This window comes from Sebastes fasciatus, chromosome 5 (assembly GCF_043250625.1).
Source record: "Sebastes fasciatus isolate fSebFas1 chromosome 5, fSebFas1.pri, whole genome shotgun sequence".
Taxonomy (NCBI): domain Eukaryota; kingdom Metazoa; phylum Chordata; class Actinopteri; order Perciformes; family Sebastidae; genus Sebastes; species Sebastes fasciatus.
In genome coordinates, this window is record NC_133799.1 from 17660302 (window position 1) to 17685919 (window position 25618).

The following is a 25618-nucleotide window of genomic DNA, read 5'->3' on the forward strand; positions in this document are numbered from 1 at the left end:
CAAGTTAACTTACAGACAGATTAGGGAGTTGGATAACTCCTAGGATTTTTTACCTTTTTTTAATCACAGAAACAAAACTGTTGATTTACCCTGTGGGTAGAATGATCTCTCTTTTTTTTTTTATTATTATTATTTGAAGATGCCGTTATACAGTATCCGCTTGGCTAGAATGTAGATTCAATCTTTCCAGCGTCCCAAAGCAGGGACGCTTTCAAAAGCTTGACAGGAGAGTTGTAACTCTCTGACTGCAAAACGGAAGGAAGAAATGCCTATTACTATATCTGATATCCTGCTGATAGCTTTGGAAATCACTAAAGAGCTGAACATACCCACAATCAAGTTCAAAGTCTGTGTAAATGATTGATGCACCGAAATGGACCGTGCCTCCGTTGCAGGACGTCTTGCCTCTCAGACTTCAGAGAGAAGCTGCTGATTCTCTTTGAGATGCTAAAATGGAATTAGAAAGACCTGCGGGCTATAATTTGTCATGTTTGCTGTATTTGTTTAAATAACTCAGTTGAAACGTGATTATCATACATATAGTATGTCATTTTATGTATGTATTTTAATTAGCCTTTGAATATGGCATATCTGCCGTTTCTCGTTTTACTTATTTTATCTTCATCTTTATACAAACACAGGTCTTTTAAATGGGTGTTGTTTTTCACAGTAAAATATATTCTGGCCTATATGGGAGAATAGCTTACAGGGTTTACATTGGTCACTAACACTGAGTTCCAACCACCCATATTTCGCTTTATCAATGAGCTGGCAGCACCAGACAACCTAGCTTGGCCACTCGTCAGTACATGTAGCTGTAACAATAGACAATAATTCCCCTGGACAGCACACTGTTAGAAACGGCGGTGCTGACTGCATGTCACACAGTCTTTTTCTGATGTAAGAGCTGTCCAGCCAGCTGAGGAGAACAGAGTGCAGCTCTTAAAATGGGACTCACAATGGGCCACGATAAGGACTAGACTGCTGCAAACAGAAGCAACAGAACCCCATTCACTTTTCTGTCTGTGTGTGGAAATACTCTTATTCACTTTCTTGTAGAGAGTTAAGAAGACAAGTTCACTTTCATGTCTGTGTGCTTAGCATAAGGAAACGGGGAAGCAGCTATCCTGTCGGCCTTGTCCAAAGTTAAAAAAGTACACCTATCAGCACCTGTAAAGTTTACAGATGAATACGTTATATCTTGTTCGTTTAATCCGTACACAAACAAAAATATAAAATTGGCAGTTTATTGTTTTACAGGGAGTTACGTGCTGTAATTATTTCTTGGCAAACAACAGTCCAGCACAGTCACTTCCTGATGTCACAGTGAAGTTGCCAGGCAACCAGCACGAGATGCTGCACATAAGTACTGGGCAGGGAAATAGTTATGCCACTTAAATAGCAAAATACCATGCAGGAGCTGCACACAGTTGTTCAGGTGCACGACACGCTACTAGCAGGCAGTGGACAGCGCTGTCCTGCTTGGCTAAATAACGGAGCTGACAGGTAACATTAACAGAGGTTGCATTGAGTTACATAATGATGCGTTCAAGTCCTATTCAGTAGAAATTAATGAATATTTGTCATCATGATGTGTTCAAAATGTAATCTTGCAAAATGTATTTTTTGGCAAGAAACTTGAATAAATCCAGTTGTTTGAAGGAGATGTTTTCAAAGCAATATAAAATAGATATTAGAGAGGGAATTATGACTTGTTTAACTTCCTAACACTAGCTCCAAGCAGCTTTTAATACATAATTAGAACTACTAATGCCACGATTTTTTTTAATCAAAACAAATATTTGAACAAAGATATACAATCATTGATTTCCTAATCATTTGAATTGTGTGTTTTTATGTAAATAACCACCGTGAATGACAATAACAAAGTAAAAGGATAACATTTAGAATTTCTGACTTCGGGACGGTTGAAATTATTTTTCGGGAAGGTTCCAGGACGGTTGTGAAAAAAGAGCGTTGTATACCAGCTGCTATAACAAAACAAAATAAGAAAAAATGATCGGTATCGGTCAGTATGGCTCATCGACGATCAGCAATTAGTATCGAACATGATCGGGGCATCTCTAGTGTTCATGTATTAGTAAAAACTGGTTTCTAGAGAAAATAAAACGGCTAATATGATCTTGACTATATGCAGAAAAAATAGTTTATCATATATTTGCACTTTCTGTCCATAACATTAAAAATTAAAATTAATAGCTTAGTCTCGAAATAATTATTTTTGCCCGGTCTACTAGTTTTGTTATCGTTGTCTCAGTCTGGGAAAGGAACTAAATCAAAATGTGGTTGGTTCTTAATGTTTGTGATGAAGACACGGGGCATATTATCACATCGTCTTTGTTATTTTGTTATTGTTTTTGGTGTGTCCCGGTGGCCTGTTGATTTGAGCCGAGCACTAAGTGGTTGTTAATGGCACAAACACGACTGTGGTTTTAAAATAGCAGACTGCCCATTAGGCTGGTATTAACAAGGTAATGGCCTGTTACTAAACTGCTGAATGACATTGTCGCTGCCGCCGAGCCGAGCTGATTCCCGCAATGCACACATGATCACACACACACACACACACAAAAACACACCACGTACAGTTAGTTGTTCCATGCACAAAAATATATATATTTTTTATTTATTATATCGCCTGGTGAGAAGGGCTATACTTTGAGTTGCCGTAGAGATGTGAGGAGAAAAAAAAAGAGATGAGAGACAAGAAAATAGGTAGAATCGAACAGAATAGAAGAAGAGAAATTGACTGAAAGACATAGCTGGGAGGTGTGACGTGGTTATTAAAGCTGGGATGCACTATGGTTGTTTGCCTCAGCCCGGCTGTATTGTTGTGGCTCAGAAATTATTGATGGGTAGGAAGAGACGGAGTAATAAAGAACTACACATCAGTTCTGTCTGTACGTCTGACTGCTCCGCTTGTCAGTTGGGCTTTAGTTACATCTTCACAGAGGTCCGAATGACATTTAAGAACAAACGGTGTCTTCTTTGTCCATACAGAGCTCCAGTGCTAGTATAGGTGTTCATGCACTGCTTGTGCACGTGTTGCCGTTTTCCTTGTAGTATGTTGTACTTTCCAAATACACAATCACTCACGTACAGTACACAAACACACGCGCACAAACACACTGTGTTGCGGCAATAGGGCAGCGCAGCAGGGGGTATATCCCTGGGAAATCATTTCTCCCTCTCCTTTCTTCCTATTTGTAACTTGTCCTTTCAAGCAAGACAGCCCTTAAAGTTCAGTGGCGCATTCTTCAAAAAAGGCTATTACTGGCTGCCTCTGATTCTGTATCATGCCGTGCACAGACCAGCCATCCCTCCTTTTTATGTCCCTCTCCTCCTGTCATCATTTTCTGAAGGCAAGAGAGGAGAAATCAGGGTTTTCAGAACCGCCTGTGACCAATGCCTTGAAACCCTAAGCAGTCCCCGCCTCTGACTTTGCGCCAGACATCCGTATCATATCGCTAAAAGGGCCTATTGCTTTTGATACTTGACAGAGCTCCCTCTTTGTCTCTCTCTCAGTGAATCTCTGTCTCGCCCTCTGTGCCAACTGTCTATCACACTCGTTCTCTACACTTACAGGGCTCCATAAAACAGTGTGTGACTGTAAGAGATACGGGCTGGCTTCTGAAAGGCATGAAGAAAGGCTTGAAGTTGTTGTTGGCTCTGACAACGGATAAAGGTTCACATGCCCACAATGGACAGCGATCATAAGACTGAATGTCTCAACCTTTTCTGGCCTTTTTAGACCACCGCATTTGTTTAAAAAATTAAATGATTGATGAATTTATGATTGCATGATTGTCCATAGTTAATTGCGATTAATCTATTTTTTTTTATCTGTTCAAAATGTACCTCAAAGGGAGATTTGTCAAGTATTTAATACTCTTATCAACATGGGAGTGGGTAAATACGCTTGCTTTATGCAAATGTCTGTATATATTTATTGGAAATCAATTACCAACACAAAACAATGACAAATATTGTCCAGAAACCCTCACAGGTACTGCATTTAGCATAAAAAAAAATGCTTAAATCATAACATGTCAAACTGCAGCCCAACAGGCAACAACAGCTGTCAGTGTGTCAGTGTGCTGACTTGACTATGACTTGCCCCAAACTGCATGTGATTATCATAAAGTGGGTTTTTCTGTAAAGGGGAGTCTCGTGGGTACCCATAGAACCCATTTTCATTCACATATCTTGAGGTCGGAGGACAAGGGACCACTTTGAAAATGGCCATGCCAGTTTTTCCTCGCCATAATGTAGTTTAGAGCGTTAATTAACCTCCTTCACTACAAGCTAATATGACATGGTACCAATGGATTCCTTGCCAGTATATTTACTCTGGCTTTAAAACTGAGCCCGCTACAACCTAAAGATCGCACGTTGTTTGACTTTGACAGCTGTAATTAGAATATATGAAATAAATCTATTTCTCTTAAATCCCCACATGACTGTCTGACAAGGTCATGTTGACACACTGACACACTGTATAATATAATGGTTCATTCAATCTTGGCTGTTACAACCTTTTGATTCTGTGAATGGCAGCAAAGCTCCCTGGTGGTAATTAAACATTTATGTCTTAATATGGTCCACCTTCAGTAGCATATTGATAAACATACAGCATTTGATTTTTTTGTTCTATGCCTCAGGCTATTCAACATGATGTGTTGTGCTTAAATATTAAAGAGCTGATTAATACCCACTAACAATTGTGTTTTTGCTGACCTCCAGTGGTTTAACTTCTCACCTTGCTGCGGTGATTTAGAACTGTACTCCAGGGTGTGTCAGTACACTGTGACATCACTGTTGGGCGTGGTTACAGCTGCAACAAAGCACACTTCTGACTTCTAATTCAATATCATGTTGGTATTTTTATATGAAATAGGGTAGTCATCATTTAGATCGGGCCACATCCGGTGCAGAAGCAACCTCCGAGTGGCCCAGCATACATAAATCTGATATATGAGAAAATATATAAACTACATATATAGTAGGGGTGGGGGGGGGAATCAATACAGCATTTTATTGCGATATTTTGTGTGGCAATATTGTATCGATACACGGTCTTGAAGTATTGATCTTTTATTATATGAACTATTAACCTCTTAACAATTGAATACGTCTTTAAGGGGTTGTAGCGGCTCAGTCTTAAAGCTAGAGTGAAGATGGTTTCATATGAAACTACAGAACTTAAGGAATCAATTGGTACCAACCATGTCATTTTAGGTTGTCGGGAAGAATGAAAAATAACACTCTAAACTAAAGTCAAGCTAAATTTTGGCTAGGAAAAACTGGCAGGGCCATTTTCAAAGGGGTCCCTTGACCTCTGACCTCAAGATATGTGAATGAAAACTGAGATTAACAGAGTGAAAACTGTATCTTATTAGATAAAACACATGTTGACAAACTGCATAATTTGCAGTTGAAAAAAGGCAATAAATCGCAATATATCTTATTGCAATACTCAAAATATCGCAAAATGTTTAAAATCGCAGTAAGATCTTATCGTGACTTAAGTATCGTGATAATATCGTATCTGTAAGATAATATCTAGTGTATGGAAGTAGCTAATGAATTAGCCATCTCGCCGTACCGTTCGGTAGGGATGGGCAATATATTGATATTATAATCGTGATATGAGACTAGATATCGTCTTAGATTTTGGATATCGTAATATAGCATAATTGTTGTCTTTTCTTGGTTTTAAAGGTGCATTACAGAAAAGCGATGTCATTTTCTGAACTTACCAGACTGTTTTAGCTGTTCTATTATTTGCCTTTACACACTTATTAGTCATTATATCCACATTACTGATGATTATTTATCAATGATTATTTATCATTTTGTAAATATTTTGTGAAAGCACCAATAGTCAATCCTAAGATTATTTCACAATATTAATATCAAGGTATTTGGTCAAAAATATCGTGATGTGATTTTCTCCATATGGCCCAGCCCTACCAATCGGGCGGTAGCGACACCGCCGATCATATCTTTCACAAATCAACGTTTTCTCTCATGTGATGCATTCAGACCACGCTTAGTAGCTTTTCAAAACATCTGGCGTCTGTGTGTGTGTGTGTGTGTCTGCGTGTGTGTGTGTGTGCGTGTGCGTGTGCGTGTGCGTGTGTGTTATTGGTTACTGTTATTGCCACTCGTTATGGTTCTGTGCATTGAAAGCTCTTTTATATTCTATTTTATTTCTATAGTGAAACAATACACATTGATATTTTTTACTACATCATTTGCATTTGTTTAAAACTTGTCATTACCAAAAGCCAAAAAAAAAAAGGTTAACATAGGCTGCTGCAAATGTCTGGCCCATCTACATTTCCTGGTTTTAAAATCTGGCCCAATTGAATTAGTAATTGAATAGCCCTGATTTAGATCATTATTGCTATGATGCATCCACTTGACTACTCATTTGTGACCCCTAACGGGACCAGAGCTCACAGTGGTAGCAGTCTGCTCCCTGGTCAACGATGGCCAAAGGCCCGCATCTCACCTCCACCTCTCATTAACACCGTTAGAAAGCCTCTCAGCTCAGCTCAGGCCTGAATGCTGATGGCTGCCTAACACCTTGTTTAGGACAGATCGTCTCTCCGTCTTCCCTCCCGTCCCTCCGTCAGCATGCGTCCCTCCGTCACTCTGCCACTCCCATCGTCTGTGACCTCCGCTGTCATCACGGCTGCCCTTGAGGAGCAGAAATCTCTCCATTTCACAGGGACCAGCCATAAGGGGGCTTGATTGCGGCAAATTGATCCATAATCACACAGCGCTCAGAGCTTTTTATCCTGCCGCCTCTTCATCTCCACTTTAGAGGCCCGCCGTTGGCGTATTTACATGCTGTCATCTCAAGGGTTTCCTCTGCTCCCGCCCTCCTCTGTCTCTTTTTTCTTCTCTCTCTCTTCATCTCTTTATTTCTCTCTCTCTTTCTACCCTTCATCCCCTTTATGACTCTCCCAATTTTCTTTTCTCTCCATCTCTTTGTCCCTCCCCTTTCTGTCTGGATGTGATGCCAATCTGAGTGTCTCGACACGGCCATTGTAATCCCCTCTCAAAGCCTGTGTCTCTCTCCCTCTCTCACACACACACACACACAAACACACACACACACACACCTCTGACCACCACATCTCTGTTTTTGATTGCTCTCTTCAGCTACGCACACATCCTAGATGGCCACGATGGCCGAGGAGACGGAGAGGAAGTGAAGGAGGGAGGCGGGTACAGAGATGAGTAGATGACGGGACGGAGGTTTAGAGGGATGCTCCAGAGGTAGAGGTGACTTCACCCAAGAGATACCTCAGATTGGTGTCACCTAGTATGCCTCTCCATCCTCTCGGTCTCTATCCTCACTTATCTCTCTCTCTCTTCTGCGCCATCTGTCCAGTTCAAAATTGATTTATTGGCATGACTATAATTATAATACACAAAGGTAGAGCTGCAACGATTAATCGATTAATCAATTGGCTGTCAACGATTAAATTAATCGCCAACTATTTTGATAATCAATTAATTGTTTTTGAGTAATGTAACAAAAAAATTAAGTCAATTTCAGCTTCTTAAAAGTGTATTTTCTGGTTTCTTTACTCCTCTATGACAGTAAACTGAATTTTTTGTTTGAGATGTGGACAAAACAAGACATTCACCTCATCTTGGGCTTTGAGAAACACTGATCGACATTTTAAAGACTAAACGATTAATCGAGAAAATAATTGACAGATTACGTTTTCCACTGTAAGTACAATAATTCATGATGAATGAAAATAAGATAACAAATGGTTTATGCATACAGTATACACTAACAAAATACTATAATATGCTACTGTATATAGCTACATGACCAGGCATGTAGCTTCTATCAGGAAAATAAACAATAACTAACTAAAACTATAGTGATTTTGTTGCCTAAACCTAAAGGCATGCAAAGGATAACTAAAGTGGTTTTGTGCCAAAAAATAAAGTGACACTAAGGGTCGCAACAAAGCTTGTTGGGATGAGAACGTGTTGATAACACGGGGTTAACAGTTGAATGTAATGGTTATGGTGAGAACCATAGAAGAAAAGAGCTATAAAAATAAATAAAAAAACAGGGCGGCAGAATTTGAAGGAGCTCAGTAAAGTTTCATGTGTTGTTCCGCTTCTCTTTGTTCTGGCTTCACCTCTGTCTCACTGCTTGTCTCTCTGTTTCCCCCTCGCTGTCCTCTGTCTTTGTATCAATCATCCCCTCGAGTCTCTGTCCATCCACCTGTCTGTGTAAACATCCTCTCCTCTGTAGCTTCCTTTCTTCGTCAGTTCAGAGAAAACACTGTGGCCTCATGTTATGACCATTAGCGATGTTTATGCAGGGACTTGTCTCTCTCTCTATCTATCTCTCTCTCTCTCTCCTCCTCACCTCACTCAGAGTTTAGCTGTGTAATGTGTGGTGTGTGTGTGACAGGGGGATGCTTTATGAATGTGTGAGGAGGCCTTGGCACAGCCCCTACCTCCCCACAATAAGATGAGCTGAATAAATCTGAGACACGCCACATGCTCTCGGGCACAAACACACACACACACAGAAATTGAAGTCGGGGTCCTGGTCAATTCCTGGGGAAGAAAACAGCATCATAAAACTCTTATCACTTTAGAGCCCTCCGCACTTCAGCGCATATCCCCGTCCCTCTCAGTCTCTCTTTCTTCCTCTCTGTTTGTCCTTGAGGTGGCAGAGGGTGGTGTCAGCGGGTGGAGAGGGTGGAGGGTGGGGGGTTGTGTGTGTGAAGAGGTGCTGGGCTTTGATGCTTGTTGGGGCTCACTCAGCTGGGCAGTACACGGTGCTGCATCTCGTCCCAAGGCTCTGTATAAATTCAACGCCAGTGACAATTTACAGCTCGCGCCCATCCTCGATATGACGCACTGAGCAGGGCGCCAAGCGTGTCTTGTTGCCATCTCGCCAAAGTGAGGCTAATTTATTACAGTGTAAAACCCACAGAGCAGAGAGAGGGGGGGGGGGAGCGGAGATATAGAGAGGCCTTGGTCTGAGACTTGTGGTATAATATGTTATAAAGCTGTGGCCAGCGTGACACTGTGTTTTTTTATTGTATCACTGTGGTTGCAGCATGTTGCAGTGAATACTGGAGCACAGTTTCTGTGCCAAAGAGTTTAGATATCCCATAATTCCTGTGGTTTAATATACAACCTAAGATGCCATTTAGTGTCCAGTAACATAACTGTAGTCGTGCAGTTTAGTGCCAGTCTTAAAATTGTCCCTCAGCCTCTCAAAGTCTCAAAGTTTGGACACTGATGATATTAAAAAAAGTAAAAAGTCTGCCTTTTACTCCTCGAATCAAATTTAAAGTCGGTAAATGTATTTAAATATATGCCATGATGCTTCACCAAGGTCTTGACAGGGCTTCCTTTGTACCTGCCGAAGAAGAATGATGAAGACGCTCTCAGTTAATTACATCACGTCACAACTTATGAGATTGAACCCAAAGTTCCCAGGACTCACTGTCACAGAAAGAGCTGACCAGCACGATCAGGCCTGACCTTCAGAATCCATTAGATGTATGTTGTTTTTCACAGGCACTTTTCTTCTCTCCGGTAATTTACATATTTATCAGAGCTGATCGTAGTTTGACATCCTTTAATTTTTTTTTTTTCTGCTCTCGGCGAGCTGCGAGAGAATGAGCAGTAATGTGCCGTACAGTGCAGCGCGTGACTTTGGCAGGTGAGAAATATGCTGAGGGAGCATTTTGATTTGGAAGTGTGGGCATAAATTTTTGCCTCTGCCGCTTTCACTCACTCATTGTCACCCCCATCCTCCCCCTCACCCCCCATCATCCTCCTCCTATAGCCCTCTCTCACTTCCATCCACTCTCTTTCTCCTTCTCTTCCTAATTCTTATACTTTTGTATATATATTTTAGTCATGTTCTCTGAGCTGCTGTGACAGGCCCACAGAGGACTGTGATGATGTGAAGGTTAAAGAGGTTTATAATTTGGAGACATGGCCTCTCAGGAGTCGGTGATGTTGTCACAGCGTGGCAGCAGTGAAGAATTAAAGTGACAATAACTGTTTGGATGCCTAGTAGCATATATAAAACTTTAAAGGAAGAATTAAAAAGTGATCATTTTGCTAAGTTAAACAGAGTGTGATCACATGTATGTTTTCTTCCTAAAATCACAGAACAGCAAGATACTTACATCTTCTTTTCCAGCATGTTCGGCTGCTCTATTACCGTAACATGGACACAAACACCAAATATTCGCTGTTGCCATTATAGATTATAATTTACAGTCTTTAATGCACATTTTTTTGTAATATGTACATGTTATCTGTCACTTTATGTACACATTCTGATATGTACATACCTGTCACTACTCATTGTACATACAGTATATAGACATCTCCACATGTACATACTGTATATAATCATCCAGTCCATGTATACCCATCCAGTATTTATTTCTTTGCACTATTTGTATTGTTTACAGCAACATTTTATTTTTACTTTTATTATTTTATTCTTATTTTATTGTTTGTCATCGTTGTTCCTTACTGTTATTTCTATTTGTAAGTACATTGAGAGAGAACTAATGTTGTCAAACATACTTGGTCATACTGACCCTTTAATTTCAATGGTTAGTGCACCCTATGTTTAAAAGATATTATAGTATATACAATCTATCATGATCACCCAGCACTGTTGAATATAGGGCTGCAACTAGCATTTATTTTCACTGTCGATTGATCTGTTGATTATTTCTTTGATTAATCGATTAGTTGTTTTGTCTTTAAAATGTCAGAAAATGGTGAAAAATGTCGATCAGTTTTCCCAAAGCCCAAGATGACGTCCTCAAATGTCTTGTTTTGTCCACGACTCAAAGATATTCAGTTTACTGTCATAGAGGAGTAAAGAAACTAGAAAATATTCACATTTAAGAAGCTGGAATCAGAGAATTTTGACTTTTTTCCTTAAAAGATTACTCAAACCGATTATACGATTATCAAAATAGTTGGCGATTAATTTAATAATTGACAGCTAATCAATTAATCGTTGCAGCTCTAGTCCACATCAGATCTCAGCTTACATTCCCCACTCAGTCAGGATTTGTAAAGAATGTCACAATATACTTCTTCTTCCATTTGCACTTCCAAATTTTTCTCAGCCATAATGAATGTGCAGCAGTGCTAAAAAAGTTTGCTGATTAATCGATTAGTCAATGAAAATTATTCTGCAACTATTAATCGATTAATCGTTAAAGTCATTTATCAAGCAAAAATGTAAAATATTAGCTTATTCCAGCTTCCCAAATGTGCGTATTTGCTGTTTTTTACTAGTTTTATATCAATATAAATTAAATATCTTTGTGTTTTGGACCCATAGTTGAACTAAATTCACAGTGGTCGTCACGGCGGGCTCTGGGAAATTGTGCTGTGCATATTTGACGTTTTTAATAATAATTTCATGCACTAAATAATGAATCCACTAATCAAAAATATAATCAATAATTAAAATAGTCATTAGTTGCAGCCCTAATGTACACACATAATGCAAACCCAATCATCATAACACACTTAAAGAGGGAAAATGTAGCACATCTCAAAGACAAATGAAGATGATGAATTGAATTAAAATGTTTCTAGTCATATAAATGAAATGGCAGTGATGTTTCTTTTGACATTCAGCTCAGCAATTTCTTGTTGAATCACTGTTCTGGGTTGTTCTTCCCTCTTACTAATATGTCTAAAAACTGTCTGCAAAGAAAAAAAAAGAGTTTCCAGGAAAGAAATCTGTGTTGCCTTTGCTACCTTTCAGTCACATCCCTTGCTTTCTCTTTCACATTATTCCGTTCCCTCTGTTTATCCGTCTCCCTCTCATGGCAGCCCCCCGCCGGCTGATCTCTACTGACACCTTGAGGTCAGGAGATGCTGCTGCAGCGCCGTGCTCAACCATAACTTGACCCCAACCTTCATGTTATATGTCACCCACACCTGAGCCAAAAAAAAAGTGATTTTCCTTTACATGCAGCCGCCCAGCCGTGGTACTTGGTATGGTGCTGGTTCCCTCCGGGCGTCGGGGTGCCTATGGAATAGTGGGACTTAATTTTGTGCTACAATGCTTGGCTGGGCACAGCCAGAGACAGAGGAATGCAGAGCTACAGACACATAAACACAACAGCTACTCTGGGAGCATTTGTGAGAGCCCTGAGGAGACATAGTCACACACACACACGACGATGTGGGATAAACAGTGGATCCATTGTAAGCTCCAGGAGCCTGCAGTAAGAGATTGTTTTGATGAAGCAGCAAGGGCACACTAGCACTGAGACTAAATGTAGCATGGCCACGATGGTTGAATTCCCCGACAGTCGGGACCTTGGCAGCTGCCTCTGGTTTGGCTCACAACTTTCTGGGTTCTTGGTTTTACTGTAGGGAGAAGGGCTGTCTGCTTTTTTTTTCTCTTTCCTGATTGCAGCTTTGTACAGTACAATGTGTGTGTGTGTGTGTGTGTGTTCTTGTATCAGGAGCCGGCGTGGTGGCCTGGGGTCGAGGCCGAAGTAGAATTTCTAAGTGATAGAATTTCACAGCCACCGAGCACCCAGCGGCCGGCCGAACCGCAAGCACTCACATTTACAACAAACGGCCGCCCCGCTCCACGGAGACTCCTGAATGGCAAAGCCATTTGTCTCTGTGAAGGGCAGAGGGAGAGAAAAGCGAAATAAAAATCAGAGGGAGAGTACTTAAATGGAACAACGCTTCTTTTTTTTGTTTGTTTACGACCCCTAACCACTCAAACAAACACACCATGTACACACAGAAGCACACACACACACACCGCTGTGAGGCTAAATTGGAATTAAGGAGAAGGAAAGGTGCATAGCCTGTTGCTAATTAGCATTTTCTCTGCTCAGCAGAAGCGGGTGGAGGAATCAATAAGATATTAAGTTTGTGTATAGCGATGAGGCACGCAATCACTTTCATCCATTAGCAACAGCAGATTAGAGGAAAAACATTGGCCAAGAAAAGAGCCAAATTTTGACCTCTGTGATTGTAAAGTTGGCTTGGAGCGCAGAACGGAGACTGCTGGTTTTTATTTTATATTATTTGAGGAATGTGAGCAAGAATGATGCCCAAAATATCTACAGTAATCAGTGCTCAAAGAGGGCCGGTACTCGCCGGTACGCCGTATCGGCACTTCTACATTTTACTCTTTGGCGTACCGTGACTTTTTCTTGCGTACCAGCACTTCTCACAAGCTGCCGTTCATGAACATACAGCACAGTGCCAGTGTTTTTGCACCGCCCCTCATAAGCTGTATAAATATAAACAATATGTAAACAATGTGGAGAGCATCTGGACGAGCCGACACACAGCACGGGGGAGGGGGAGAGGGAGGGGGGGGAGAACGACGCTGCTGTAATTTATCGATACAATACGTCCTTCCACATCCTTTTTGTTAAATAATGACTGAACTGTTTGTCATAACTTTATTTTAATTGTCAACAAATATAATTAATGGAACATTATTTAAAAGTTTTCTGAATTTGCTCTTTTGATTTACAGAATATGATTTTTAAAGGCAAATATTTCCAATTAAATGTTCAGACGAAGGCTGTGATATATGTGAATAATAAAATAATTATTCAACTAAGTAAGTAAGTTTAGTCTTTAAGCTTTTTTGGAGTTATCTTTAGTGATATTAATGGTCCATAATTATGTAAATTTACATAGTTTTACACTTTTCTTGAGGGAGGACCCCACAACCCAATATCTCCTAGTGTCTTTTATTCACTGGAGATATTCAGAATGTGTGTCTTTATCCTGTAGCATAATACGTACGAGCATTATGACACTGCTCCTAAAACCTGAATGAATAGCTCACACATCTCAGCTCTGCATGCATACCTGCCTATAGGCCTACTATAGAAGATGCATATCCCAAGTATAACAAATGAATGAATAAATAGGAGCAAGAGATTGCTGATACCGGCGGATACACATGCCAACATGTGAATAAGGGGAGTACTGGCACTTGTTTTTTTCCACTTCAAGCCCTGATGGTGATATAAGAGGTTAACATGACCTCTTACAATTGGGTTAATTTGACTTTTAGAAAAGAGCATTTTCATTTCCTCTGAAATTCGTCACAGCAGGTATCCAATAAAACGTGTAAACACTTGAGATCATTCTCGTGTAATCGAAGGTTTCAGACAGTCATTCATATCCCCAGAATGCAGTAAAAAAAAAGGTCTATGATCTGAATTGATTCGAGGGAAGAATCCAAGACCTCTGACTAAATCTCTCCATTTTAACATTTTCACATTTGACAAGTATGCCAAAAGGTTCATGAACCCTTATTTATGCAAAAATCCACCAGTTGAGTGACTGAAAATGCTCAAGGAAAGTCTCCAAGGTACAACTTGTCTGTCCAACAGAGTAAAAGAGCAGGGGAGGAGAGAAGTGTCTAGCCAGAGAGAAGTCTTCAGCCAGACCTGAAGATGTGAATCAAAGAAGACCTCTATCGGGTCACACCTGTTGCTGGCTGATCCCGACCTCTGTAGATGTATAATTCAACCGTGCCCAGTTGAATATTCTGTGCCCTGTGTTGGTTTGATGTTTCATTAATGTGTGTCTGGCTGAATATGGACGGCCAGGTCAGTGTGTGTTTTGACCCAGCCTCTCTCACCCTGCTGGACTGTAATAGGCTACTCTCTGACACCAACTTAAGATAATAATGTTTTAGTCTTATCTAAAACTGAGACGTTTTAGAATTGCTGTATACACGTCTACTATAACTTTATGCATTAACAACAACACCTCTTTCTCTCTTTGTCTTTACACCTTTCCCCTTCCTCCCTCTCTCTCTCTCTCCCCCGCAGACCATCTGAGTCCAGAGAAGGAGAAGAAGCTGGTCTTTCTTACATCTCGTGTTCACCCCGGAGAGTCTCCTGCCTCCTTTATTTGTCAAGGTAAAGTTTTAATGTTAGGTCGGTGCCCTGTTTCATCGATTCAGATGCAGCACCACTGGTCGGTATGCTGTTTGGTCACGCACACCAAGATGTGTCAGAGTTCATTATATAAGGGTTTTAAAAAGTAGGTAGCCTATACATTTTTATTTGCTTTATTATTAGTCAGTGTATTATTCAATATATTGTCTGTATTTAGGAACACTTACTATTTACTGTTTGCTATTAATAGACTAATGAATTTGAAAGAGACTAAGTTACATTTATGGGCCATCTCAGATGGGACACACAATAACACCACATTAAAATAAAGACTTAAAGATGAAATAAAGATATAATATACATTCGCTTGTGTTGCCGATGTGTGAACGGATTGTAACGTAACTTAAAAACCGAGACCTTCTCTGACTTTCTCGGTTGCCTCGGTTGAGGACAGATTTTGATGTAAAAGACTCAGGACGATTTTGCTGGAAAAATCCAAAGGATGTGACGTTAATGCACACTTCCGAGTGCCTTGCCTCTCTTTAGCTCCCCTACAGCGACACTGTTGGCGCTGTAGGGGAGCTAATGTAGCAACATAGCCTACTGTCTTGAGAGAATAACGGCAGCTAATTCATCCAGACTACTGGGGCTGATCTGACTGGTAAGTATGCTAGCTAGCCGTTTGAAAATTACTTTATCAACTAACGTTACAAAGATTGTACGTTGTACGTTACTGATCGGAATCCTTGAAAAAAAAAATCCTGAATCCGGACCATGATTCGAATTGCCACCAAAATCTAATGGATTGTTCATTTTGCCACTTCACCCCTCCAAAAATGTCATTCAAATCCATCACAAACTTTTGGAGTAATCCTGCTAACAGACAAACAAACAAACAAACAAACCAACGCCGGTGAAAACATAACCTCCTTCAAGGCCAAGCCTTTGGCCTTGGCGAAGGTAACAATGCAGCAGAGGCCGAGATATTCAGATTTGTAGTCCATATTATGGGTCAAAAAATTCTGGATCCTACATTTCCCATAATGCAACTCAACAGCATCTTGTTAGATTTCCCCTGCCTGATATTGTTCTCATATTTCTCCATGACCTAGTTTTCGATACAGGTTTTTAGTTATAAATTAGACAGATATAACCCTGTTGACAGCCACAGGTGACATTATAGAACTGTTTTCAAAGGGCTGAGTACTCCCCATGCTTAGTAAACTGAACACCAGGTATGAAACTGAGCACCAGGAGTGCCCCTTTAAATTTCTCAACATTTTCAGAAGCATGCCACATACAGACATATGCTCCGCACCTGCACCTGAGATGTCTGAGTGTTACAGGAATAGGTACAAGAACCTGTGCTTCTATATAATATCTCAGGAAATACAATCTGAGGATATCGTAGGGTTGCATTGTCTCAAAACTAATAAAACAGTTTGAAAACCCGAGAACCTTTGGGAAATTGTCTCCTTGTGCAGTACGATAGTTTTAGCAGGATTTAATGACTTTTAGCTCCCTTCCTCCTGCTCAGACTGAGGTGAGTGGGCAGGTTCGCTCCTTCTGGGTCCCACTTCCATGTTTATAGGGAGCCGGTCTGAAGAGGGGAGGGCCGGTGCGATAAAGGGACGGAGGGCACGGCCTTACCTTTAGCGCTGGTCCCTGTCCACTATTTTGACTCAGTGAGGCAGACGGAGGATAGTCCATTAACGTTAATGAGGTGTAGAGATGGCGTTTGTGTTATCTATCTATCTATCTACCTACCTATCTATCTGTCTATCTATCCATATATCTATCTATCTATCTATCTATCCCTATATCTATCCATCTATCTATCTGTCTATCCATCTATCCATCTATCCATCTATCCATCTGTCCATCTATCTATCTGTCTATCCATCTATCTGTCTATCTATCTATCTATCTATCTATCTATCTATCTATCTATCTATCTATCTATCTATCTATCTATCTATCTGTCTATCCATCTATCTATCTATCTGTCTATCCATCTATCCATCTATCCATCTATCTATCTATCTATCTGTCTATCTATCTATCTAATCTACCTACAGTATCAGTGTGTGTGAGTGTGTTTCAGTGTGTGTGTGTGCATCATCATGAATCAGATGAGTTGGCTTCTCGCCCGCTGTGTGCTGTCTGTTTTTCCAGCGCCGTCAGCTCCATTCCATTTGTATCGATTTAGGCTTGACGTCTCCTATTCCTCCCCCGATTCTGACGATGCCCCCTCGCTGTCCTTCCCTCTCCTTTTGTTTCTCAAAACTCAATTAACTGCCAGCCCGTCTTCGCTTTTCTTTTCAAGTCTATTTCCCTCTCTCTCTCTCTCTCTCTCCCTCTCTCTCTCTGTGTGTGTGGATTTTTATATGTGTGTGTGTGTGTTTTATAGGTGTGATCGACTTCCTGGTAAGCCAGCATCCTGTGGCTCAGATCCTGAGAGATCATGTGATCTTCAAGATCGTCCCCATGCTGAATCCTGATGGAGTCTACCTGGGAAACTACAGGTACCCGTTTTAATTCTTAATTTGAATGCATCGCTACGCTGCGTAGAATTCACACATTACATTGTTTTACGGGGGATTATGCTCTCTTAACTCCACCTTTAGGGAGCTTAATGAATTCATATAGCTCACAGCAGTGCATTTGTTAGAAGATAGTATTTGGCTGCAGGGCTGTTCTCTCTGCCAGCCTCTCTGTCCATCCTCTCTGTCTTTAACACTGTTGCTGCAGCTCTGTGGGCATCCTCCTCTCCTCTATTTTCCTCTCTTCTCTTTCCCTTCTTCATAATTGCCTTTTACTTAATAGGCTCAGCCCCAGGAATACTAATGCACACTGAGATAAGCATCAGCAGCGTGCTCCCAGTGTGTTTGTGAGTGCCATCTAGTGGCGGTGCCTCGACACTGCCGCCAAAAAATACATGCAGGGAATCTCAGTTGCTCCCCCAACAGTGACAATCTCTAGAATATTGTAGACTGTGATTGGTGACTGCTTAAAGGCTATTTTCATTAGCTTGCTTTCACATGATCAGCAGCGTATTGACAGAACGTGAGTAGTGATAGTCCTCACCTCACCAATCACACATGCTCTCACATGCATGCGTCTCTCTCAGGCACACAGATGCCACACAGCCGTCCCCGCAGGATACAGTGCAGAGCAGACTGAAATGGATACACGCAGAGCAAAGAATCAATGTCAGTTAACCTGGGATGAGTATTTTGTTCATGGCTGGCTGCTCTGCTCAGTCGCTCTTCAGTATCAGTGACTCCTGTATGATTACTAAGGGCTTTAGTAAATGTCGAAGATGCACATGACAACAAACAGGGCAGCGCAGGGTGCATCTATACATGCAAACATCCCATTATGGCAATTGCAGGTTGCTAGTAACACTTGAGAGTAGCAATCCACCTCTATACAGTACCTGTTTACATCTATCCATTATATCCATCCATCTATTCATCTATTAAGGAGCCCCCAAAAGGTCACATTGGGAATTTGTTGTCTGATTTACCTCTGTGTTCCCTCACAATACATTTTATGTTAAAATAGTAGTTCTGAGAATAATTCCCACCATGGCCTTTTGGGGGCTCCATAAACTATATCGATTGTATATATTTACTTAAAGGTACACTGTAGAGTAAACGAAATGTTTTTTTATTTTTCTATTTACTGTTTCTCAATAAAAATGTGTGTGTAGGCCTATCCTCCAGCCCTAATAAATGTGTTGAATGCATTTCCTTCCTCATAAATCACTCTCTATTTACTATATAATACACTATATTTAACCTCCACCACTTTATTTGAGTGTCTGAGTTCTGAGTATGAAATTTCTGTGCCATATGGTGCCCTTATAAATTCCCGCAATGGAACAAAAAACAGTGTCCGTGCCATGCACAGTACTTTCTGGTAACAATGCCCAAATGCAACGTGTCACATTTTATAGATGCATATTGGCTTTGGGTGGCTCTATACCTGTCAGCCAGTGATCAGTGATGAAGCCAAATGTCTGTGGTTCATAAGTCTGTGGTCTTGATTTACTGCTCGAGAGTAAACTACCCAGTGTCATTATAGGGAGTGAGTGAATGAGGCAGTGATTTAGGATAGGGATGTCACAGTGAGGAAATATTCCTACCGGTAAATAAACTAAACACCGGTGTTACTGATTACACCAGACATTTCACAAGAAAAGATGACGCTCAATATGTATGTATATACAGTATGTAGAGCGCTTACTTTGATCTTTAACGTCGGATGGCTGTGTGTCTAGCCTCTCCGGTCGAGATCTGCTGTGGGGCCGCAGGTTTCCACCTGGCGCTGTTGCGCTGCGCACACCGTTGTTGTGTCGAGTAATGTTTCCCGTCGATATGTGTTTCCCCCTACCTAAACCTGAATCAACCCGTATCCCTAACTATCGAGGGCAGCGCTATCATTTTAACAGGAGGGAAACACTATTCAACGGGGGAACAGACTTCAACGTAACACCAGCTGTGACTGCTCTGTCCTTCGCACGGCGATTGCCTCATTAACCTTATGGTTTCTTTATAGCATTGGGTTTCAATACGAAATATTGGCAAATAGATGCTTTTGCTTTTCGTTTTGACATCAAATCCTCCGTCATCGTCTTATCTTTCAACTCTCTCTCTCGTCTTGTGTGTGTGAAATCTGACTCCTGCTACTCTGAGCTGAGACTCCGTACGAAGCAGACACTTTCACCATCCCTCGTCCAACTATGTATTGATAACACGGTGATACGCAAAAATTAACTAAATGGGTTTTTATTTCTATTAAAAAAAAAGCAAAACGACGGTGGGTGCGGTGGGCAAGTAATATAATCCGCTAAATGTATTGGTTTATTACTGCCACCAACCTACAATCAGTGAAATAGTGTGAAATTATTGACGGCACTTGCATGCGTGCACAAGATACGAACAAAACCCACTCTTAGAAACATCGCTCCACAGCGCTACTAGTAGTCAGAAATTCTGCAGGGTACCTTTAATGATGTTTAATATTTTTTGTAAGCCAGACTGCATTATAGTTTTCTATAAAAGTTCTGTGTGTGTGTGTATGTGTGTGTGTGTGTGTGTGTGTGTGTGTGTGTGTGTGTGTGTGTATGTGTACAGGTGTTCTCTGATGGGTTTCGACCTGAATCGCCACTGGCAGGATCCCTCTCCATGGGCCCAGCCCACGCTGCACGCTGTCAAACAACTCATAGTGCAGATGAACCAAGACCCGGTGAGCGAGCGAGCGAGCGCGCACACACACACACACACACACACACACACACACACACACACACACACACACACACACACACACGTATGTATTATGCACACATGTCCTCCATACTGTGCTCAACATTCCTTCACCACCAATGTCTGCTGGTCCCGAGAACAGTTTTCTGCCTCCCTGCTTGGTTCAGCATGTTTCTCAAATCTGTGTTTAGGGTGTGTGCTCTGGGGAGCCGGGATAGGTTAGTCAGCACCTCCAGAATGTCAGCTTTGGTCTCTTGGCCATTCAAAACATATTACTGAAGCAAGTCTATGCTTTCAGTCTCTAACTCTACTGTAACTTTTACCTTCTCCATTTTGAGTCTTTCAGTCAGAGGAACGCTACAAAGGCAGGCCAGGGATTTTTGTCTTTGTTCCTGATGTTAATTATAAGCAGAGCGGCAGGTTGGTGGGATTACTGAAGGTCAGTGTGTGTCCTGGGAATACTCTGCCCTTTTGTACACTCCTCTAATCCTGATAAGAGAGGGAGCGGGCCGGGGCGGGATGCAGGGCAGGCCAGAGATGGGGTGAGGCGCGGGGCTGGCATCGGGCAGATTAACCTTTTCCCCCGGCGCTGACACACTGATCGATAGACTCTGTCATGGCAGTGTGATCCACTCATGCCTGTCATTCACACACGCAAACACACACACACATACTCATCCTGAGCAAACAGACACATACACATACTCACTCATCACACGACGAGAATACTGCAATGCACAGACAAACAGGTCTCAAATGCATGTTTCCCCTGCCAGCATAGGTATTTTTCTCTCTCAGATGCATATTTTTACAAATAAATTGCAACTATCATACCATTATGTAGAGGAGTGATTCCCAACCTTGGGCTTAAGCCCCTCTCAAAGGTCAGGGGATGAATCTAAGGGGTCACGAGATGATTGCAGGTGTAGGAAATTAAAAGAAAAATACTAATATAATAATAATAGGGCTGTCAATTGATTAGAATATTTAATCGTGATTAATAGCACACATTTTGTATCTGTTCAAAATGTACCTGAAAAGGGAGATTTGTCAAGTATTTAATACTCTTATCAACATGGGAGTGGGTAAATATGCTTGCTGTATGCAAATGTATGTATATATTTATTATTGGAAATCAATTAACAACACAAAACAATGACAAATATTGTCCAAAAAAAACCTCACAGGTACTGCATTTAGCATAAAAAATATTCTCAAATCATGGCAAACTGCAGCCCAACAGGCAATAACAGCTGTCAGTGTGTCAGTGTACTAACTTGCCCCAAACTGCATGTGATTATCATAAAGTGGGCATGTCTGTAAAGGGGAGACTCGTGGGTACCCATAGAACCCATTTTCATTCACATATCTTGAGGTCAGAGGTCAAGGGACTCCTTTGAAAATGGCCATGCCGGTTTTTCCTCACCAAAATTTAGCATAAGTTTGCAGCATTATTTAGCCTCCTTCGCGACAAACTAGTATGACATGGTTGGTAACAATGGATTCCTTAGGGTTTTCTAGTTTCATATGATGTCAGCATCATCACTGTAGCTTTAAAACTGAGCCCGCTACGATCTAAATATCGCAAGTTGCGTTAATGCGTTAAAGAAATTAGTGGCGTTAAAATGAAATTGCGTTAACGTGTTATTGCGTTAACTTTGACAGCCCTAAGTCATAATAATGTAAATAATAAAACAATAATTTAACAACTAATATATTTATTTTGCAGGCTTTTAACCATTCTTTGCTCTTTTCTTCTGAAATATTGTTTGATTTAACCTCTTCAGGCCTCTAAAAATTATTCAAATTAAACAAGTAACAAGCAGGAAAAGGTCAGGAACCACTGATGTAGAGTCATTGCCTGTACATTCTCCTGCTTTTTACCATATGTTGCTATAGCCTAAAAGAACTTAATCGCCTCAGTGACTTTGAATTCTCTGGCTCGGTAGATGTGGCCTCCAGTCATCACAGTATTGGGCCATATGTTTCCTAAATCCACTCCTGCTGGTCAGATGCCTCCCGATCCCTCTCCTTCGCTGTTGATAACCATCCCACCAGCACTTGCCCTCCTCCTGTAGTCCCCCCCTTCTCCCTGATGATTGCCTTTAGTCTTGCAGAGTTAATTTGGAGGCTTGGGCAACCTCTCCTCTTCTGTGTGTCTCTCTCGCCACAGCCAGTTAATCCCATCAGACACACTACTCATGTCTGGGGCTCCCAGATGCCAGTCTCAATGCCAACTCTGCAGCCAGGAGGCCGTGTGCTGCTGCCCTCCATTCATGCTCATCTCACACAGCGGGCATAGAGTCTAATGAGGCTACCAGGGTTGGAGGGCTCTGCTGGAGGACTCCATTAACAGGAGATCAGCGGCGGCTACAGCTGAGCAGTTGGGCTAAACTAGCATATGTGACTCATATACTAGCTGCTAACTCAGTGTGGTCATTTGTTTAAAAACTACAGTAGAAGACTGAGAGGAAGCCGGAATGGGAGGTCATTATCAATTCTCAGGGGATTTTTCTAAGGATACTTAATCGATTAGTCGACTAATTTGTCATTTTGGTCTTAGTCGACTTAGATTTCTTTAGTTGATCAGTAAATATTTATTTCCCAAGAAACTTATGAGCACATCTCTGGTAAACACAATATTTAAAGTGGTGCTTTTGTACAATTCTTTTTGGAGAAAGTTTTACAGATCTGTGTGTTAGTCGACTAAGACTTTATTTGATTGAGGATAACCCTAGATTGTTCACACTGTACCCCACAAATGTACCTAAAAACCAGAGTTTGCAAGTAACAGATCGGTAGTTCTGAATCGAATACAGACACATTAACCTAATAATCATTTGTCAGAGTAAGACATTAGCCTAAACTTTATGATGTCCATGCGTCTGAAATAGTATTCAGCTGTCCGATCCAAAGTGTGGAAAACAGTTCCCAGAGATTTAGCGAGTCGCTCACACAGGTGGGTGGCAGGGTGGCCGCAAGCTAGCTAATATAGCTTTATTACAGCAGCCCTGTTTTGTCTTCGTAATGTTGTTGCTTGCTGTTGACTTTGTAAAAGTGTTAGGAATGCAGGTCTTGATGCTGATGCAGAAATAGGACAAATACAGTAAATGTTAATGGTGTCTGTAGGCTACAATAAATTGTAATGGACTGTTCCTGATAAGCACGGTTAAATCGGTAAAGGCAGAGTTACAGTCCCTCAATTTTTCTCTATTCACAACATATTGCTATAATCCTTCTAGTTTCAAGTCTTCTTCAATACAGCATGATGTTCATTTCATAAATTATGCTCCCATTTAGAGTCAAATAGACCATAAAGCAGCGTATGCTTTAGGGCGTGGCTACCTTGTGATTGTCAGGTTGCTACCACGGCGTTCTCCAGTCTGGGAGTTGTCTGTGTTTTCGCCTTTTAAATCTTTAACCCTTTCCCAGTGTGTTTCAGTTCATTTTGGTCGCTTAGAATGTCTTGTTCAGCGTTCGGTTGTACTTAGCTCCACCCTCTCGTGTCACTTCTGGTTGCAAATTACCAAGATGGCGACAGACAAAATTATGAATTCGAAGCTGCAAAACAGCGGTCCACAAACCAGTGGGTGACGTCACGGTGACTAGATCCACTTCTTGTATACAGTCTATGAGTATAAGCAACCATGACCCTAACTTTAGAATATAAAATGTACAGTATTTGTACTTTGCTTCCCCTGTAGATGAACTTAAAGCTTGACAGAAACAAGGAAGTTAAATTGTGTTTTTGATAGATGTGCATCTGTACAGTAGGTACCATTCCACATTATTTTGGCGATTTCCTAGTAATACAACTCTAATAACATTCAACAACAGTCGAGTGTTGTCCACTGTATTTACTGAGCCGTTCAATATGTGCTTCTTTCTGAGTGTCAAGACTAAAAACTAAGTAAAAACTGAGTATGCAGGCATCAGTAAGTCATCATATGTGGGCTGTTTAGTCTTTGTAAGTTTCAGTAATCTTTAGGTATGTTCCTAACTTTAGTAAAAATCAATGCAGATTGAGAAAGCTAATTGAATTCAAGGTGCATTGCAAATGTTCTTTGGGCCTTTGTGTACATAAATCTGACCCTGACTTTTTGTCAATCGCCACGACTTCTTTACTACTTTAGATACCCACAGTTCTGTGTATAAGGCATCATAATTCAAAGTCACATTGCCCTCCGTTGCACAAAGGAGCCCATTCAGTTTGAAACCCCATCAACCATTCTTGTGACAGACACCCTCGTCACTCCAAAGTGATTCTCCATCATTGTGAATTCAGCAGCACTCTCTTTCTGCTGGGAAAATAGCTTCCTTGTTCTGTTCAGGCAATAACTTCAATAACTGACTGCGAGTTCCCAGACAAGTGCCATTTAAATCAAAGCTTGTTGCTGGAGCAATCTAAGCAGCATTGGTATTGATGGCTGGAAACCTTTATTTGACAAATATTTGTATATAAATTCAACACCGCTCAGAACATTTGCACTCACTGGTGTTTATACAAACTCTGTCCTGAACAAGAAATGAGGTTTTAAAATCAATGACTTAAATTCCCATCAGCCAGCTCACTTGGAACCGTTATATCAATATATGAATACAGAGTATGTACTTTTACAGTTTGGCATCAAAGCTATACATTTGTCACCCCTCACAACTCACATAAGGACAGATTGTGAAATGATGACAACAGATATTCCCCCTTCAGAGGATGTTTAAATCAAAGCCTACAGGTGGATCGTGGGGTGGAGGAGGAGCCCACTAGGGGGCGAATTCAAGGACTGTGCGGCTTTTGCGGTCGCTAAACCTGCACAAATAAGACAAAAAGAAACCGTGTAATTCTCAAAGCACCTGTAAAGAGTGAAATGCACCCCTAATTGCGCTGCCAAGCAAATAGCGTCCCGCTGCTCTACTCTAAACATAGCGTACACTTAATCGGGTGTAGATTTTTTTAGGTGGCTAAAATATGTTTTGCTGCCGACCCTGTCCACAGCAGTACATTGCTTTGGCTCAGTGCGGTAACTCCTGTCTGTTTCTCCAAACTGGGGGCATGTCTACCTCCATCTACTGTAGGTAACACAACGACTATGGATAAGTACCTCATACAACTCCACTTCAAAACACCCAAACTATCCCTTTAAGCTGATAGCAAATCAAAGTTCTGTTAGCGAGTTTGTTTTTCTGCCCCCGGTGGTCCAAAATTGCTGAATGCAGCTTTTAAATGGATTTTGCACATATTCTTCACATAATAAAATACAATGTGAAATGTAAAATAGAGGTGTGATCAAGCACAGTCATTGTGTGAATGGCAACTAAGTTTATGCTCATAAACTGGCTAACTTCCTCTCCATCCATCTGAAGGCAAGCTTGCTCAAG

The 25618-nt window shown here is 41.1% G+C and overlaps 1 protein-coding gene across 1 annotated transcript in view; it reads left to right on the top strand.

Annotated features, from left to right (window-relative positions):
* agbl4 (AGBL carboxypeptidase 4) overlaps positions 1 to 25618 on the top strand; it is a 323638-nt gene that overhangs the window by 275847 nt on the left and 22173 nt on the right. Inside the window, exons 7-9 of the mRNA XM_074635409.1 lie at positions 14901 to 14990; positions 17380 to 17494; positions 20111 to 20222. Coding sequence (XP_074491510.1) covers positions 14901 to 14990; positions 17380 to 17494; positions 20111 to 20222 — 317 coding nt within the window. The remainder of the gene's footprint in view (positions 1 to 14900; positions 14991 to 17379; positions 17495 to 20110; positions 20223 to 25618) is intronic.